We start from the raw sequence: 17,522 nt of genomic DNA, 5'->3' as shown, positions 1-17,522 counted from the left end.
AGCCCTTTTTATATGGCCCCACGTTGGGCGCCAATTTGTGACCGTTTATTTTTTTATGTTGGGCTAATGTTAATTGTGGCCGGTGATATTGGCCCACGGCACACCTTCGGCGCGATCTTTTCTCAAAATGTAAAACTCTAAAATTGCCTGGGCGCCAGGTGCGGGGAATCCGCACCGCTCTAATAAAATCTCAACAAATTATATAATTTTCCACGCTCTGAAGAAGATGAAAGAATTTAAAAGCTATCGCGACGGATACTCGGCTAGCCCCGTATCGAAATTGGTAGAGGGGCGGTCCGTTTAATTAATTCACAAGGAAGGATCGAGAATACAAGGTGGCTGCAAATAAAACATAATATTTTAGTAACGAGAATAGATATATTTAACATGTGAATAAATTCCAATGGCAGACCGACTGGCGTAGATGTAAAACGATTTTATAATATTGATTACCAGATTATTAGCCGGCAGCGACGGGCCGGCATTCGAGCGCGATCACCGCGGTATCACGTGTCACGCGGCCGGAAGAAAGCGTAAAAGAAAAGTCCCGGAATTCCGCGCTAAACGAAACTTGTTAGAGTTTCGGCAGCTACGGATTCCCAAATAAATTTTAATAATGAATACCGCGGTTTTGGCTCCTTTAATGACATCCGTCTGTCGCAAATAAAATAATTAATTACAATAATGGATCTACTCGCCACACGCACAGTTGACAGAATCGATTATAGATGCGAGTCGATTATTCAGATCTACTACTTTAACGAAAGAATTGAGCGGCTACTAACGTATCTTACATAGCCGATTGAATCTAGACCTGAAAAATTATAAATAACCAGGAAGTATCAACCGATTTGAGCCTCGGGAGTATGCGAGCTGACGCCGCGACGTAGTTGCCGGTTATCGAGTACCGCAATCGCCTTCGGGCGTGAGCTCTTCGTATCGAAAGTTTAACAGGCAAAGATTCTCACAAAATCACTATAAACGCAACAAGAAAGACAATTAATTTGCCCGTCGATTATCGGTATATTACGCGTTAACGACAAGAATTTAGACAAGACTCGATAACTCAATAAAAGGCACATTAAATTCAACGCGCACAACTACCCTCTATAATATAATACACGGAATGCGAGTCGACGCTGCAACGCAATTGCTAGCTATCGAATCTCGAGATCGCCTTATGTGTGGGGCTCAGTTAAAGTAATTTTTCCGGACGAAAATTTACAGTTAACAATAATAATCGTACAATAAACACGTAAAGTGACTGTCGGCGCGCAACTGGGAGAGAGGGCACTTAATTTTACGCAAGCTCGAACAAAGTCTTTAGGCCGGCCGTCGTACGGTAAGACGCAAATATCGAGAACGCGGAAAAACGAAATTTACAATGAAATTTAGTGACGGCAGCTATACGGCCCTGACCCTGTTCGAGCTAATTCTACCTTATTACACAAAAAAAACGGCCAGATGGGGTCGACGCTTGTCTCACCGGTGACTCCTTGCGGTTCTCCGTGCTCTCGGCATCCACTCGTCGGATCGATACCTTTGGGCCGTCGTTCCCTTCGCCGGTCCGCCGAACAGTGGCGAGCGGCAGTCCCGTCGGAATCACGCCGGCGAATTAATTGGTAATTGGGCCACCTGCGGCGCTTCCGCAACCCTCAGGATCGTCGTGTGGCTCATTTTATCCCGCGGCCTTCAGGGCCGTACCTGTGCCTGTCGCACCCCGTTTTCCTTGGATTTTTCGTAATTTCTCTCGTCGGAGCCCGTCAGGGGGAATATCTTCGGCAGCCACTCGCCGTTGATTATAAGGTTCTTCTTGAGCTCTGTTCCGGCCGAGGTGGCTCCGGCGCGGGGTCCCAGTGTTAATTTCCCGCTGGTTGGCCTTCCCCGCTATCATTCTCCGTACCTGCTGGGCATATTAATGTTCACAGGGCGGCAGCGACAGTCTTAAGTGGACTTTAGATAAATTGGCACAACCAAATAATACTTATCCTAGCGTTTCCCTCTAATCGGCGCCTCCACTCGCCCGTCTCCTTGCATGCTGAACTCCTTCCTTAAAGTTGGAGCCACCGGATGAAATCCCGTCCGCGTTTCCCACCACGCCCGCGCTTAAACCTAATCTTATTGCTAACAATTAAATATTTATGCCAGGGAGGCGAGTATAACCTCGCCTCCAATAGCCGCTCTCTCCCTAAATTAGGGGAGAACGAGGGCCCAAATTCACTCTCGGTCGGATCTCGCGATCCTTGTGGCGGACCACCAAGTGTCACGTCACAATATATATATATATATATATATATATATATATATATATACATTATTACATTAAATATACAATTACATTTTATATACAATACAATATGTACACAATTATTACCATAATTAACACAATATATTTGGAATATTTTATATTATTAATACTATAAAACTTATTTTCGTGCTGGTATGCCTCGCGAATTTATGGGTATGTTCGAATATGCTCAGGATATCGATGTTCATCAGTAGCAGATTCAGGATTATCTCATGGCACTTGATGTCCGTCAGGAAAAGCCAATTCTGAACTAGCCCACGCATTATATTTTGTCGTGGATAACTTTGATTCTGTAACAAATGAAAATGCATTTATTTACTTGTATATATTTTTTTATACTTTTAAGGCTGCAATTCTTTTATACAGGGTGATTCAAAATAACCCCTGTGTCCCTGAAATGACATATTCTTGAATCAATTCTAAGACGATTTTTCCTTCGGCAAAATTTCGTCCGAAGCTTAGTTTTTGAATTATTAAAGGAAGTAGTTAACGTATGACGGGTCGAATACAAGAGGCAGGCAAGGGTGGCGCGATTCACCGTCAGACGCGGGAGCTTACGCGGGGCGCCTGCTGCGATCAGCTGATCGCTATACACATACAGACACACATGCGAACACATACATTCTCTCTCTGTCTGTCTGTCTGTCTGTCTGTCTCTCTCTCTCTCTCTCTCTCTCTCTCTCTCTCTCTCTCTCTCTCTCTCTCATTCGCTCACTCACCTGTAAATTTTTTTTTTTTTTTTTACGAGAGAGGGGAAAATCCATTTTATGCATACCCACCGGTCGATCCAGTGAGTTATGTGGGACTGGAGTACCAAGTCGAATTACCAACTCGGTACTCCCTACCCACTAAAAACCCCTCTCTTTTCACGAATTTCCTTTAACACACTGTCCCTCTGACTTCCCGAGATCTGTTTTCACATAACGTCAAAAAATAGTTATTATTACCTTGTTCGATGACTTTTGATGTATTGCTGTAATTGCTTGAAGGAGAAATGAATTTTCCGATAGATCGTACGTTCTCAAATTTAACGTAGATATCACGTTGCAAAAGACAAGAAATCCACACTAAATTATTAACTGAAAGTTTTTCTTCTTTCATGAACTGTATTCTTTTATAAACTTTAACGTAATCACATTTATTTACTCACTCGATGAGACGAGAAATTTACTAATGACTCTATCACTAATCACTGTCGAATAATAACTGTTGGCGATTAAAAATCACTCGATGAAAGAAACACGTGCGGACACGTTACTACACGACACGACGACGCGACAATGCGACGATAATTACTCGGCGACTGCAAGCAGTTTTTTGTCATGGTAGGTTGCGGTAGGTTAAGGTACTACTGGCGCTATCGAACGCGATCATGTGTTCGATTGAAGAATGCGGTAAACATAATAAACATTTAACATATTAATATTATTATTATCATGAATGTGTGTGATATCCATACATCGTATGATATCTATTTAAAAATTAATTAGATTAAATAAGTGTTTAAAATATTTATTACTTTTACTATTATCATATAAAATATTAATATTAAATATTTATTTAAGCGTCTGATATCAATTATTGTTAGCAAAAAGGCTACAAATTTGGTACAGAAGTTGTTATTACCGATAAAATCGACAAATTGATGTCAAAAATAGAGCAAATCCTGCTCACAGAATCTGACAGCAGATTGGCATAGAAAACCGAGCAGGATCTGCTAACATGACTTGACGTCAAATTGTCGGCAGAAACCGAGCAGGATCTGCACGCGCGCATTTGACAGCAGATTGGAAGCAGATTCCGAGCAGAATCTGCAGCTTTCGTTCATTCATATAAAATAGAGCATTTAAAGGGTCTCGATTTCTATATTATTTTAATGATAAACACACAGAAAACTGAAAATTTGAATGAAATATTTTTTATTGATTATTTTTACATTAATAATTTTTACATATCGCGCTCTTATGTACTAAATTATCATTATATGTTACGATTACAATATATATATATATATATATATATATATATATATACAGGGTGCGCCAAAAGTCTGGATACACCTAAATATCTCACAAATGATGCATTTTAGAAAAAAATGTTTCAGGCAAAAGTTGTTTGGTTTCGAGGGGGCCATAAGACGGTACCATTGGTTTGACCTTGAAGAGTCATTTGAAGGTCACGTGAATGTCACTTCAATTTTTTTAAACGGAACACCCTATATATTTTTGCACACTCTTGTAGCTTATCTCGAGAGCTTTCCAAAACACTATAATTAAGTACCATATCGTTAAGTACTTTTTGAGTTATGAGGCTTGAAGTAATTTCTTAATTTTACATAAACCGTAAAATATCTTGTAAAATATTTATGTTTCGATTTATCTTACCTTAATACTTTTACGTACAAAATAATGAGAGGAATCAATTGGTGTAAAGAAAACACATAGTTGTTTCGAAGAAAAAATATGTAATTTGCAATTAACAATTCCATATTTTTTCTTAAAAACAACTATGTGTTTTCTTTACACCAATTGATTCCTCTCATTATTTTGTACATAAAAGTATTGAGGTAAGATAATCGAAAAATGAATATTTTACAAGATATTTTACGGTTTATGTAAAATTAAGAAATTATTTCAAGCTTCATAATTCAAAAAGTACTTAACGAAAAGGTACTTAATTATAGTGTTTTGGAAAGCTCTCGAGATAAGCTACAAGAATGTGCAAAAATATATAGGGTGTTCCGTTTAAAAAAATTGAAGTGACATTCACGTGACCTTCAAATGACTCTTCAAGGTCAAACCAATGGTACCATCTTATGTCCCCCTTGAAACCATACAACTTTTGCCTGAAACATTTTTTTCTAAAATGCATCGTTTGTGAGATATTTAGGTGTATCCAGACTTTTGGCGCACCCTGTATATATATATATATATATATATATATATATATATATATATATATATACATTATTACATTAAATATACAATTACATTTTATATACAATACAATATGTACACAATTATTACCATAATTAACACAATATATTTGGAATATTTTATATTATTAATACTATAAAACTTATTTTCGTGCTGGTATGCCTCGCGAATTTATGGGTATGTTCGAATATGCTCAGGATATCGATGTTCATCAGTAGCAGATTCAGGATTATCTCATGGCACTTGATGTCCGTCAGGAAAAGCCAATTCTGAACTAGCCCACGCATTATATTTTGTTGTGGATAACTTTGATTCTGTAACAAATGAAAATGCATTTATTTACTTGTATATATTTTTTTATACTTTTAAGGCTGCAATTCTTTTATATATACACACACACACACACACACACACACACACACACACACACACACACACATATATATATATATGTATGTATGTATGTATGTATGTATATGTATATGTATATATGTATACACGGCCAATGGATTATTTTAAAAGTTTGGCGCTGAAAAGTGCCGATTATTGCGACAACTGCGAGTTTATCCAACTCAGATGAATAAAAAGGGCACTGAAAAGTGCCGTTTAACACTGACAAGTGCCGTTTGGCACTGAAAAGTGCCGTTTGGTATTAGATAGAAAATGCCGTTTGCTCTCCTCGCGCGCACACGCGCGTGTAGTCCTGCTCATCGTGGTTCCCTGTGGGTCGCGTCGTAGTCCTTCTCATCGTGGTTCCCTGGGTCGCGTCGCAGTCCTCCTCGTCGTGGTTCCACAGGTCACGTCGCAGTCCTTCTCGTATGGTTCCACTGATCGCGTTGCAATCCTCCTCGTTGTGGTTCCACTGGTCGTGTCTCGCAGTCCTTCTCGTCGTGGTTCCACGGGTCGTGTCGCAGTCCTCCTCGTATGGTTCCACTGAATGTACATAAAAATTTATGACGTTACAAATCAAATTAGAAAAGAATTAAAATAAGAAATTAAATGAAAATTATTATACATACTTTGTCTAATCGTTGGTAGGTTCTTGATCTGTACTCGATGCGTTCGATGCTTCTTCGTTCCACAGATTGCGATCGATCCTTGGGCCGCCGGCGCGTGGAACAGTCCTCTTTCGCGATCGGCTCCTATGTCTCTCCTTGGACATTCTCAAGGCTTCCCGCATTTGCACTTGGAATTCCGAACGTGTTGGTTTCTCAAAATGCTTGTTTTGACACACTCCATCTAAAAAATAAAGACAAATTGCATTATCGTTAAGAATACACGAAGTAATAATTATACGTAAACAAATATATTTATCTCGTACCATAAATCGCCATAATAAGACGAGTATTGTATAACGATCGGTGTCCTTCACGGCCCCACCATGTAAAGGATGATGCGACGGAATCCTTTAAACTTTCCTTCAAGGAAAAGTTTACTGCTTCTCTCAAGTTAAATCCACCGATGTAACGGAAATAATTTACCTACGTATCGAAGATTAATGTAGTTGTATATTGGAAGGACTATAAATATATAAAAAAGTAAAATTTCCACTTACGGCGTTGGAATATTCATCTTCTTCGATTCTCTCAAAAGCATCCATATCTCCAAGTGATGCTATTGGGAAGATGGCCGGTTTTTGTGGTGCGTGACGGCGATCTTGAACGCATTTCCAGATTTTATCCAGAATAGAATTCATTCGTCTGTAAATAAAAGGATAAATTAATACAATGAAAATGTCATCAAACATATTAGTAGAGATTTGGTATCTAAATAAATATGACTCTTACTTCATTTCTGCTTGTACGGAATTTAAGCTCTCCTGTAGTTTCCTGTTAACATTAAATAACATTTAAAGATTAATAGTTCTATAAAGAAATATGAACATTTTTCAAATGTTTTCAATATATTTTTTTTGTTATATTAATTATAACAGATAACTTTTAAATTAAGTAATAACTAAATATGTATAAATTTACCGAATATCCGACTTTTCTTGCGTAAAATTACGTTGATGACTATGTGCCGTCGATCCTCCAGTCGATTCACCGACATACCAATTTTGCGAAGTCACTGTGTGTGTTCCAGAATTTCCATAGTCCTGAAAATGTGTAGAAGGATTATCGGCGTAGCTTATGTTTTCTGGTTGCAATGTATTATAATTATGTGTAAGTGTATTATGTGTTGTTTGTGATATGTCGCGGTTGTGAGAAAATGAGTATGAAGGTTGCATGTTTATGTATGATTGTGTGTGTGTTTCATTTTCTAATTGAGATTGCATAATCGTAGGATTTCGACCGGGTGATAAAAAAATCGTGTCAGATTGAGGGGCCGCTATATGTGATTCAATGTTCGTCTGTGGTGATTGAATATATGTGTGAGTGTCTTGTGTAAAAGAATTATTATCGTTATAATGTAAATAAGTAGAATCTTCTGCAATAATCCTCTTGATATGTTGGACGTCTTCTTGAATTTCTGTAGCGCTGATTCTTCTTCCGATCCTTGCTTGTTTTGGAGGGTGAGCCTCATCCGAGGATGTTGTCTTATACCGGGACGGTTTCGAGATAACTCGCTTTGGTCGTTCGGACATTTCTGCCTGTATAAATATAAAAATAATAAAAAAAAAATATAAATACATATTAACTTATAGTACATAATATATAGAAAATTTATGTAACTACAGAAAAAAGAAAGCAAAAAATGAGTTTTTATAATTTTCCTAATAAAAAACTTTTAAACAATTAATAATTTTTTTTTATTATAAAAGATAGAAAATTAGAAAATAAAAACATTGAAATTATATATAATTGAGATATAAAAGAAAATTAAAATATAAAACAAATCATCATGCGATTTCTATCGGTTTTGAATGATTATTTAATATAATATTATAAATGATCTTTATATAATAATTCTTACCTCTATATCATTATAGTTTACTCATCTCCTTTCGCTCTCTTTATAAATTATACTGAACCTATTTCTTGATATTAAATATAATTTGAAATTAAAAAAATTAAAAAAAGGATGGAATATTGAAATATTAACAATATGATGATGATTAACAAGTCGATGAGATATATTTGAACATAAACCCACACCGAGACTATTAGAAGAAAATTGATAATAAACGTGCAAACATCATACACATTACTTATGAAAAACAGAAAAGATGAAAGACGAAAGCAATAAAATAGCGAGTATATAAAACACAACATCCATTAACAAATATTTTATGTAAATGTTTGAAAAGAATGTAAAAATAAGAGAGACGACCCAAAATAATAAAGAAAAGGAAAGTGTTATAAAACACGATGTGTAAAAAAGAAGAAAGTAGCATATTTTCGAATATCTAAAAAAGTTAAAATTCAAAAAATTCACAAAAATACATCTTACATCCTCTCATGATGTATAATAACAGCGACCACATATTGTAACGTTTCCAAATGATTTTCTCCATCATTGTCCATCGATGTACAATTCCAAAAAGGCATTCTATAACATTTTGCATTAACTTCGTCCAAATGAATATAAAAAGATTCACTGCTTAACGCTGTACATTTATATACTCGAAAAGCCGAAGACACCATACCGACATCGTAAAAATTATCAATCTGTAAAAATTTTTTTACAGCTAAACGATAAGAATTATTATTCATAAGAATATTAAAGACGATACAAATTGATCCGTCATGTAAGATGCAGCAATTGTCACGTTCATCTATACTTAGCAATATTTCATTGAATTGAATCTTACGATACTGAGAACGATTACTACCATCATTATTATGCATACACGAGGAATGGAGGAATCAAATTCACGATTATTACGATCTATACCATGAATCCGTTTTTCTGCCATTCTATTAAAAAACTGTTGAAGAGGTTGATTCGGTTTTCTACAATATTTCCTAAAAATTAACATGTTATTTTCATAAGGGAAAGCAGAAAATGAATCCAAGTTACCAAAACGTTTGACATCGTCAGTGAGATGAACAAGTCCGTGAACATTATAAGTATGAAAAGTTGAACCATAAAGAATTTCAGAACGGAGAACAAATTTCTGTAGCGCAAGCTCTGCAAATTTTAAATGTTGCCTCGATGGTGATTTCGAAACCAAAACTCTAATAGCAGCATGTAAAAATAAAAAATGTTTATACAATTGTTCGTCCAATATATTATACAATACAACTGGACCTGTATACAGCAAAAATTGACGAAATTCAGTTGCTTTAAATTTAGAAAAAGTATCGATAGATGTAGGGCGTCTTGCGAAATCCGAAGGGCAATAATTTCTAAGAATTTTTAATCTTTCAGATATGATAGAAATAGATCTTCCGGAAAGTTTCGAGAGTCGTGAATATTTACCATAGATCCACGCAGACAAAAGTTTTTTCATGACATACAAGATGCATATATTCGAAAGGTACTTGTGACACCATACCTATTGGTAGTGATGACAATGGACTTTTACCCTCTTTGTGATGATCCTCGTCTAAGCATCTAATATATTCTTCGTCGGTTCGAGGAGCATGATTAATACCACTGAAGACAATACGACCTTCTGTATGTATACCGGAAACTTTGCACTTAGAACAAGGTTGACTGGACACATGACTGCGGTGATTTAAAATGAAAGCTCTGGCTGGTGCATCAGCTATGAAACTTCTCAAACGTATTGGGATTTTATTTCCACGATAAGTAATTCCTCCACTAGACATGATTCTAATGATATCTGCAACAAATTTTTCAAAAAAAATATTAGGATCGTGTGGCTTATGTAAACCTTTATAGATTCCTATAACTATTGGCTTTGTACGTTGCATATTTACAATTCTGCATTGAATTGGCCAAACGTGGACAGTACCTGACTTATTCAAGTTATATCCATCCGTATTAAAATCCAATTCTAATTCCTTCACAGTGGATACGAATGGAACATCGAAGAGATTTTCTACTAATTTTTCCTCAACATCAAAGTGAATGTACTTCCCTGGTTCTACGTTGAATATAATAGCAGGATTTTGCGGTGTATTAAGAAGAGTTCTAACATCCTTTGATAAATAAGAGAAGCAGGGATGTGTTCGAAGAACAGATAGTATACTGTTGCCTTGAACATGGGTTATATTATTACTCACAAAGCAAGATGCTAAACGCTCACGAAATGATTCAGAAGAATTACTAGATGAGAATAAGGATACATCACTGAGATCAGAAACACATGAAGAAGAAGAGGAAAGCTTATCCTCTTCTAAATTATATCTCATATTGAAATTATCATGTACATTGAAATCAATATCAATAGAAGAACTGCAACTCTCAACAGGAATATGATAATCTTGTGTATTTTTTTCAATGATATTGGGAGTTTTAGAAGAAGAACAATTTTGTATGCTGCTTCTAACTTCAGACATAACCCTACTACGCTGTCTAACCGATAATCTATTTATTACTTTCCGCGAGACGGATAATTTTATATTACTTCGCTTCATACTTATCTTTTCTCTCTTAATAAATGCAGCTGCAAACGATGATCCACTGCTTCTTCTTGCTTCTGCAATATATTTTTATCTTTCACTGTGCGAGAACAAAGATTTCACCTCACTGAGCGACGGTTGAACTCGGCATGATAAAGTCCGCGAAACGTGCACAATAGCGGTCACTGACCGCGGCTTTTCCGACCAATCAGAGATTCAGACAATATGGCTCAGCCTATCCACATTTCGGCGCCATAAAAGTTTATAATTTTTGTCTGAATGAATTTTGAAAAAAATACACAAGATTATCATATTCCTGTTGAGAGTTGCAGTTCTTCTATTGATATTGATTTCAATGTAAATGATAATTTCAATATGAGGTATAATTTAGAAGAGGATAAGCTTTCCTCTTCTTCTTCATGTGTTTCTGATCTCAGTGATGTATCCTTATTCTCATCTAGTAATTCTTCTGAATCATTTCGTGAACGTTTAGCATCTTGCTTTGTGAGTAATAATATAACCCATGTTCAAGGCAACAGTATACTATCTGTTCTTCGAACACATCCCTGCTTCTCTTATTTATCAAAGGATGTTAGAACTCTTCTTAATACACCGCAAAATCCTGCTATTATATTCAACGTAGAACCAGGGAAGTACATTCACTTTGATGTTGAGGAAAAATTAGTAGAAAATCTCTTCGATGTTCCATTCGTATCCACTGTGAAGGAATTAGAATTGGATTTTAATACGGATGGATATAACTTGAATAAGTCAGGTACTGTCCACGTTTGGCCAATTCAATGCAGAATTGTAAATATGCAACGTACAAAGCCAATAGTTATAGGAATCTATAAAGGTTTACATAAGCCACACGATCCTAATATTTTTTTTGAAAAATTTGTTGCAGATATCATTAGAATCATGTCTAGTGGAGGAATTACTTATCGTGGAAATAAAATCCCAATACGTTTGAGAAGTTTCATAGCTGATGCACCAGCCAGAGCTTTCATTTTAAATCACCGCAGTCATGTGTCCAGTCAACCTTGTTCTAAGTGCAAAGTTTCCGGTATACATACAGAAGGTCGTATTGTCTTCAGTGGTATTAATCATGCTCCTCGAACCGACGAAGAATATATTAGATGCTTAGACGAGGATCATCACAAAGAGGGTAAAAGTCCATTGTCATCACTACCAATAGGTATGGTGTCACAAGTACCTTTCGAATATATGCATCTTGTATGTCATGAAAAAACTTTTGTCTGCGTGGATCTATGGTAAATATTCACGACTCTCGAAACTTTCCGGAAGATCTATTTCTATCATATCTGAAAGATTAAAAATTCTTAGAAATTATTGCCCTTCGGATTTCGCAAGACGCCCTACATCTATCGATACTTTTTCTAAATTTAAAGCAACTGAATTTCGTCAATTTTTGCTGTATACAGGTCCAGTTGTATTGTATAATATATTGGACGAACAATTGTATAAACATTTTTTATTTTTACATGCTGCTATTAGAGTTTTGGTTTCGAAATCACCATCGAGGCAACATTTAAAATTTGCAGAGCTTGCGCTACAGAAATTTGTTCTCCGTTCTGAAATTCTTTATGGTTCAACTTTTCATACTTATAATGTTCACGGACTTGTTCATCTCACTGACGATGTCAAACGTTTTGGTAACTTGGATTCATTTTCTGCTTTCCCTTATGAAAATAACATGTTAATTTTTAGGAAATATTGTAGAAAACCGAGTCAACCTCTTCAACAGTTTTTTAATAGAATGGCAGAAAAACGGATTCATGGTATAGATCGTAATAATCGTGAATTTGATTCCTCCATTCCTCGTGTATGCATAATAATGATGGTAGTAATCGTTCTCAGTATCGTAAGATTCAATTCAATGAAATATTGCTAAGTATAGATGAACGTGACAATTGCTGCATCTTACATGACGGATCAATTTGTATCGTCTTTAATATTCTTATGAATAATAATTCTTATCGTTTAGCTGTAAAAAAATTTTTACAGATTGATAATTTTTACGATGTCGGTATGGTGTCTTCGGCTTTTCGAGTATATAAATGTACAGCGTTAAGCAGTGAATCTTTTTATATTCATTTGGACGAAGTTAATGCAAAATGTTATAGAATGCCTTTTTGGAATTGTACATCGATGGACAATGATGGAGAAAATCATTTGGAAACGTTACAATATGTGGTCGCTGTTATTATACATCATGAGAGGATGTAAGATGTATTTTTGTGAATTTTTTGAATTTTAACTTTTTTAGATATTCGAAAATATGCTACTTTCTTCTTTTTTACACATCGTGTTTTATAACACTTTCCTTTTCTTTATTATTTTGGGTCGTCTCTCTTATTTTTACATTCTTTTCAAACATTTACATAAAATATTTGTTAATGGATGTTGTGTTTTATATACTCGCTATTTTATTGCTTTCGTCTTTCATCTTTTCTGTTTTTCATAAGTAATGTGTATGATGTTTGCACGTTTATTATCAATTTTCTTCTAATAGTCTCGGTGTGGGTTTATGTTCAAATATATCTCATCGACTTGTTAATCATCATCATATTGTTAATATTTCAATATTCCATCCTTTTTTTAATTTTTTTAATTTCAAATTATATTTAATATCAAGAAATAGGTTCAGTATAATTTATAAAGAGAGCGAAAGGAGATGAGTAAACTATAATGATATAGAGGTAAGAATTATTATATAAAGATCATTTATAATATTATATTAAATAATCATTCAAAACCGATAGAAATCGCATGATGATTTGTTTTATATTTTAATTTTCTTTTATATCTCAATTATATATAATTTCAATGTTTTTATTTTCTAATTTTCTATCTTTTATAATAAAAAAAAATTATTAATTGTTTAAAAGTTTTTTATTAGGAAAATTATAAAAACTCATTTTTTGCTTTCTTTTTTCTGTAGTTACATAAATTTTCTATATATTATGTACTATAAGTTAATATGTATTTATATTTTTTTTTTATTATTTTTATATTTATACAGGCAGAAATGTCCGAACGACCAAAGCGAGTTATCTCGAAACCGTCCCGGTATAAGACAACATCCTCGGATGAGGCTCACCCTCCAAAACAAGCAAGGATCGGAAGAAGAATCAGCGCTACAGAAATTCAAGAAGACGTCCAACATATCAAGAGGATTATTGCAGAAGATTCTACTTATTTACATTATAACGATAATAATTCTTTTACACAAGACACTCACACATATATTCAATCACCACAGACGAACATTGAATCACATATAGCGGCCCCTCAATCTGACACGATTTTTTTATCACCCGGTCGAAATCCTACGATTATGCAATCTCAATTAGAAAATGAAACACACACACAATCATACATAAACATGCAACCTTCATACTCATTTTCTCACAACCGCGACATATCACAAACAACACATAATACACTTACACATAATTATAATACATTGCAACCAGAAAACATAAGCTACGCCGATAATCCTTCTACACATTTTCAGGACTATGGAAATTCTGGAACACACACAGTGACTTCGCAAAATTGGTATGTCGGTGAATCGACTGGAGGATCGACGGCACATAGTCATCAACGTAATTTTACGCAAGAAAAGTCGGATATTCGGTAAATTTATACATATTTAGTTATTACTTAATTTAAAAGTTATCTGTTATAATTAATATAACAAAAAAAATATATTGAAAACATTTGAAAAATGTTCATATTTCTTTATAGAACTATTAATCTTTAAATGTTATTTAATGTTAACAGGAAACTACAGGAGAGCTTAAATTCCGTACAAGCAGAAATGAAGTAAGAGTCATATTTATTTAGATACCAAATCTCTACTAATATGTTTGATGACATTTTCATTGTATTAATTTATCCTTTTATTTACAGACGAATGAATTCTATTCTGGATAAAATCTGGAAATGCGTTCAAGATCGCCGTCACGCACCACAAAAACCGGCCATCTTCCCAATAGCATCACTTGGAGATATGGATGCTTTTGAGAGAATCGAAGAAGATGAATATTCCAACGCCGTAAGTGGAAATTTTACTTTTTTATATATTTATAGTCCTTCCAATATACAACTACATTAATCTTCGATACGTAGGTAAATTATTTCCGTTACATCGGTGGATTTAACTTGAGAGAAGCAGTAAACTTTTCCTTGAAGGAAAGTTTAAAGGATTCCGTCGCATCATCCTTTACATGGTGGGGCCGTGAAGGACACCGATCGTTATACAATACTCGTCTTATTATGGCGATTTATGGTACGAGATAAATATATTTGTTTACGTATAATTATTACTTCGTGTATTCTTAACGATAATGCAATTTGTCTTTATTTTTTAGATGGAGTGTGTCAAAACAAGCATTTTGAGAAACCAACACGTTCGGAATTCCAAGTGCAAATGCGGGAAGCCTTGAGAATGTCCAAGGAGAGACATAGGAGCCGATCGCGAAAGAGGACTGTTCCACGCGCCGGCGGCCCAAGGATCGATCGCAATCTGTGGAACGAAGAAGCATCGAACGCATCGAGTACAGATCAAGAACCTACCAACGATTAGACAAAGTATGTATAATAATTTTCATTTAATTTCTTATTTTAATTCTTTTCTAATTTGATTTGTAACGTCATAAATTTTTATGTACATTCAGTGGAACCATACGAGGAGGACTGCGACACGACCCGTGGAACCACGACGAGAAGGACTGCGAGACACGACCAGTGGAACCACAACGAGGAGGATTGCAACGCGATCAGTGGAACCATACGAGAAGGACTGCGACGTGACCTGTGGAACCACGACGAGGAGGACTGCGACGCGACCCAGGGAACCACGATGAGAAGGACTACGACGCGACCCACAGGGAACCACGATGAGCAGGACTACACGCGCGTGTGCGCGCGAGGAGAGCAAACGGCATTTTCTATCTAATACCAAACGGCACTTTTCAGTGCCAAACGGCACTTGTCAGTGTTAAACGGCACTTTTCAGTGCCCTTTTTATTCATCTGAGTTGGATAAACTCGCAGTTGTCGCAATAATCGGCACTTTTCAGCGCCAAACTTTTAAAATAATCCATTGGCCGTGTATACATATATACATATACATATACATACATACATACATACATACATATATATATATATGTGTGTGTGTGTGTGTGTGTGTGTGTGTGTGTGTGTGTGTGTGTGTGTGTGTGTATAAAAGAATTGCAGCCTTAAAAGTATAAAAAAATATATACAAGTAAATAAATGCATTTTCATTTGTTACAGAATCAAAGTTATCCACGACAAAATATAATGCGTGGGCTAGTTCAGAATTGGCTTTTCCTGACGGACATCAAGTGCCATGAGATAATCCTGAATCTGCTACTGATGAACATCGATATCCTGAGCATATTCGAACATACCCATAAATTCGCGAGGCATACCAGCACGAAAATAAGTTTTATAGTATTAATAATATAAAATATTCCAAATATATTGTGTTAATTATGGTAATAATTGTGTACATATTGTATTGTATATAAAATGTAATTGTATATTTAATGTAATAATGTATATATATATATATATATATATATATATATATATATACAGGGTGCGCCAAAAGTCTGGATACACCTAAATATCTCATAAACGATGCATTTTAGAAAAAAATGTTTCAGGCAAAAGTTGTATGGTTTCAAGGGGGACATAAGATGGTACCATTGGTTTGACCTTGAAGAGTCATTTGAAGGTCACGTGAATGTCACTTCAATTTTTTTAAACGGAACACCCTATATATTTTTGCACATTCTTGTAGCTTATCTCGAGAGCTTTCCAAAACACTATAATTAAGTACCTTTTCGTTAAGTACTTTTTGAATTATGAAGCTTGAAATAATTTCTTAATTTTACATAAACCGTAAAATATCTTGTAAAATATTCATTTTTCGATTATCTTACCTCAATACTTTTATGTACAAAATAATGAGAGGAATCAATTGGTGTAAGGAAAACACATAGTTGTTTTTAAGAAAAAATATGGAATTGTTAATTGCAAATTACATATTTTTTCTTCGAAACAACTATGTGTTTTCTTTACACCAATTGATTCCTCTCATTATTTTGTACGTAAAAGTATTAAGGTAAGATAAATCGAAAAATAAATATTTTACAAGATATTTTACGGTTTATGTAAAATTAAGAAATTATTTCAAGCCTCATAACTCAAAAAGTACTTAACGATATGGTACTTAATTATAGTGTTTTGGAAAGCTCTCGAGATAAGCTACAAGAGTGTGCAAAAATATATAAGGTGTTCCGTTTAAAAAAATTGAAGTGACATTCACGTGACCTTCAAATGACTCTTCAAGGTCAAACCAATGGTACCGTCTTATGGCCCCCTCGAAACCAAACAACTTTTGCCTGAAACATTTTTTTCTAAAATGCATCATTTGTGAGATATTTAGGTGTATCCAGACTTTTGGCGCACCTTGTATATATATATATACATATATATATTGTAATCGTAACATATAATGATAATTTAGTACATAAGAGCGCGATATGTAAAAATTATTAATGTAAAAATAATCAATAAAAAATATTTCATTCAAATTTTCAGTTTTCTGTGTGTTTATCATTAAAATAATATAGAAATCGAGACCCTTTAAATGCTCTATTTTATATGAATGAACGAAAGCTGCAGATTCTGCTCGGAATCTGCTTTCAATCTGCTGTCAAATGCGCGCGTGCAGATCCTGCTC

At 34.9% G+C, this 17,522-nt stretch overlaps 2 protein-coding genes and 2 pseudogenes across 3 annotated transcripts; 2 read left to right on the top strand and 2 right to left on the bottom strand.

Annotated features, from left to right (window-relative positions):
• Window positions 1–5,685: 5,685 nt before the first annotated feature.
• Window positions 5,686–7,606, bottom strand: LOC145968219 (uncharacterized). Its single transcript, XM_083093545.1, has 6 exons — window positions 7,221–7,606; window positions 7,032–7,073; window positions 6,800–6,944; window positions 6,566–6,725; window positions 6,264–6,483; window positions 5,686–6,177 (listed from the first exon to the last, which is right to left on the bottom strand). The coding sequence occupies exons 1-5, from the start codon at window positions 7,520–7,522 to the stop codon at window positions 6,269–6,271; spliced, it is 864 nt and encodes a 287-aa protein (XP_082949671.1). The 5' UTR covers window positions 7,523–7,606; the 3' UTR covers window positions 5,686–6,177; window positions 6,264–6,268.
• An 11-nt stretch (window positions 7,607–7,617) lies between these two features.
• LOC145969044 (uncharacterized) lies at window positions 7,618–10,963 on the bottom strand (annotated as a pseudogene).
• Window positions 10,548–14,026, top strand: LOC145969043 (uncharacterized; annotated as a pseudogene).
• On the top strand, window positions 13,996–15,919 carry LOC145968218 (uncharacterized). 2 transcript variants are annotated; one of them, XM_083093544.1, is made up of 6 exons: window positions 13,996–14,381; window positions 14,529–14,570; window positions 14,658–14,802; window positions 14,877–15,036; window positions 15,119–15,338; window positions 15,531–15,919. In XM_083093544.1, the coding sequence occupies exons 1-5, from the start codon at window positions 14,080–14,082 to the stop codon at window positions 15,331–15,333; spliced, it is 864 nt and encodes a 287-aa protein (XP_082949670.1). In that variant the 5' UTR covers window positions 13,996–14,079; the 3' UTR covers window positions 15,334–15,338; window positions 15,531–15,919. The 2 variants fall into 2 exon arrangements, with proteins under 2 accessions (XP_082949670.1, XP_082949669.1); XM_083093543.1 differs by having other exon boundaries at window positions 15,425–15,918.
• Window positions 15,920–17,522: the final 1,603 nt, after the last annotated feature.

The sequence above is a fragment of the Camponotus vicinus genome, unplaced genomic scaffold (assembly GCF_025532165.1).
Source record: "Camponotus vicinus isolate PSW18456_S1 unplaced genomic scaffold, iyCamVici1.0 SCAF_3, whole genome shotgun sequence".
Taxonomy (NCBI): domain Eukaryota; kingdom Metazoa; phylum Arthropoda; class Insecta; order Hymenoptera; family Formicidae; genus Camponotus; species Camponotus vicinus.
Note: the sequence above shows the minus strand (reverse complement) of the source record. Positions and strands in the feature narration are given on the sequence as shown.

Excerpts from the sequence above, each read along its gene's own strand:
- LOC145968219 (XM_083093545.1), bottom strand. The coding sequence starts at position 7,522 with ATGCAATCTCAATTAGAAAATGAAACACACACACAATCATACATAAAC. Across the intron at positions 7,074-7,220 it reads CAAGAAAAGTCGGATATTCG|GAAACTACAGGAGAGCTTAA; the intron begins GTAAATTTATAC and ends TAATGTTAACAG. Across the intron at positions 6,484-6,565 it reads TCTTATTATGGCGATTTATG|ATGGAGTGTGTCAAAACAAG; the intron begins GTACGAGATAAA and ends TTTATTTTTTAG.
- LOC145968218 (XM_083093544.1), top strand. The coding sequence starts at position 14,080 with ATGCAATCTCAATTAGAAAATGAAACACACACACAATCATACATAAAC. Across the intron at positions 14,382-14,528 it reads CAAGAAAAGTCGGATATTCG|GAAACTACAGGAGAGCTTAA; the intron begins GTAAATTTATAC and ends TAATGTTAACAG. Across the intron at positions 14,803-14,876 it reads AAGATGAATATTCCAACGCC|GTAAATTATTTCCGTTACAT; the intron begins GTAAGTGGAAAT and ends TTCGATACGTAG.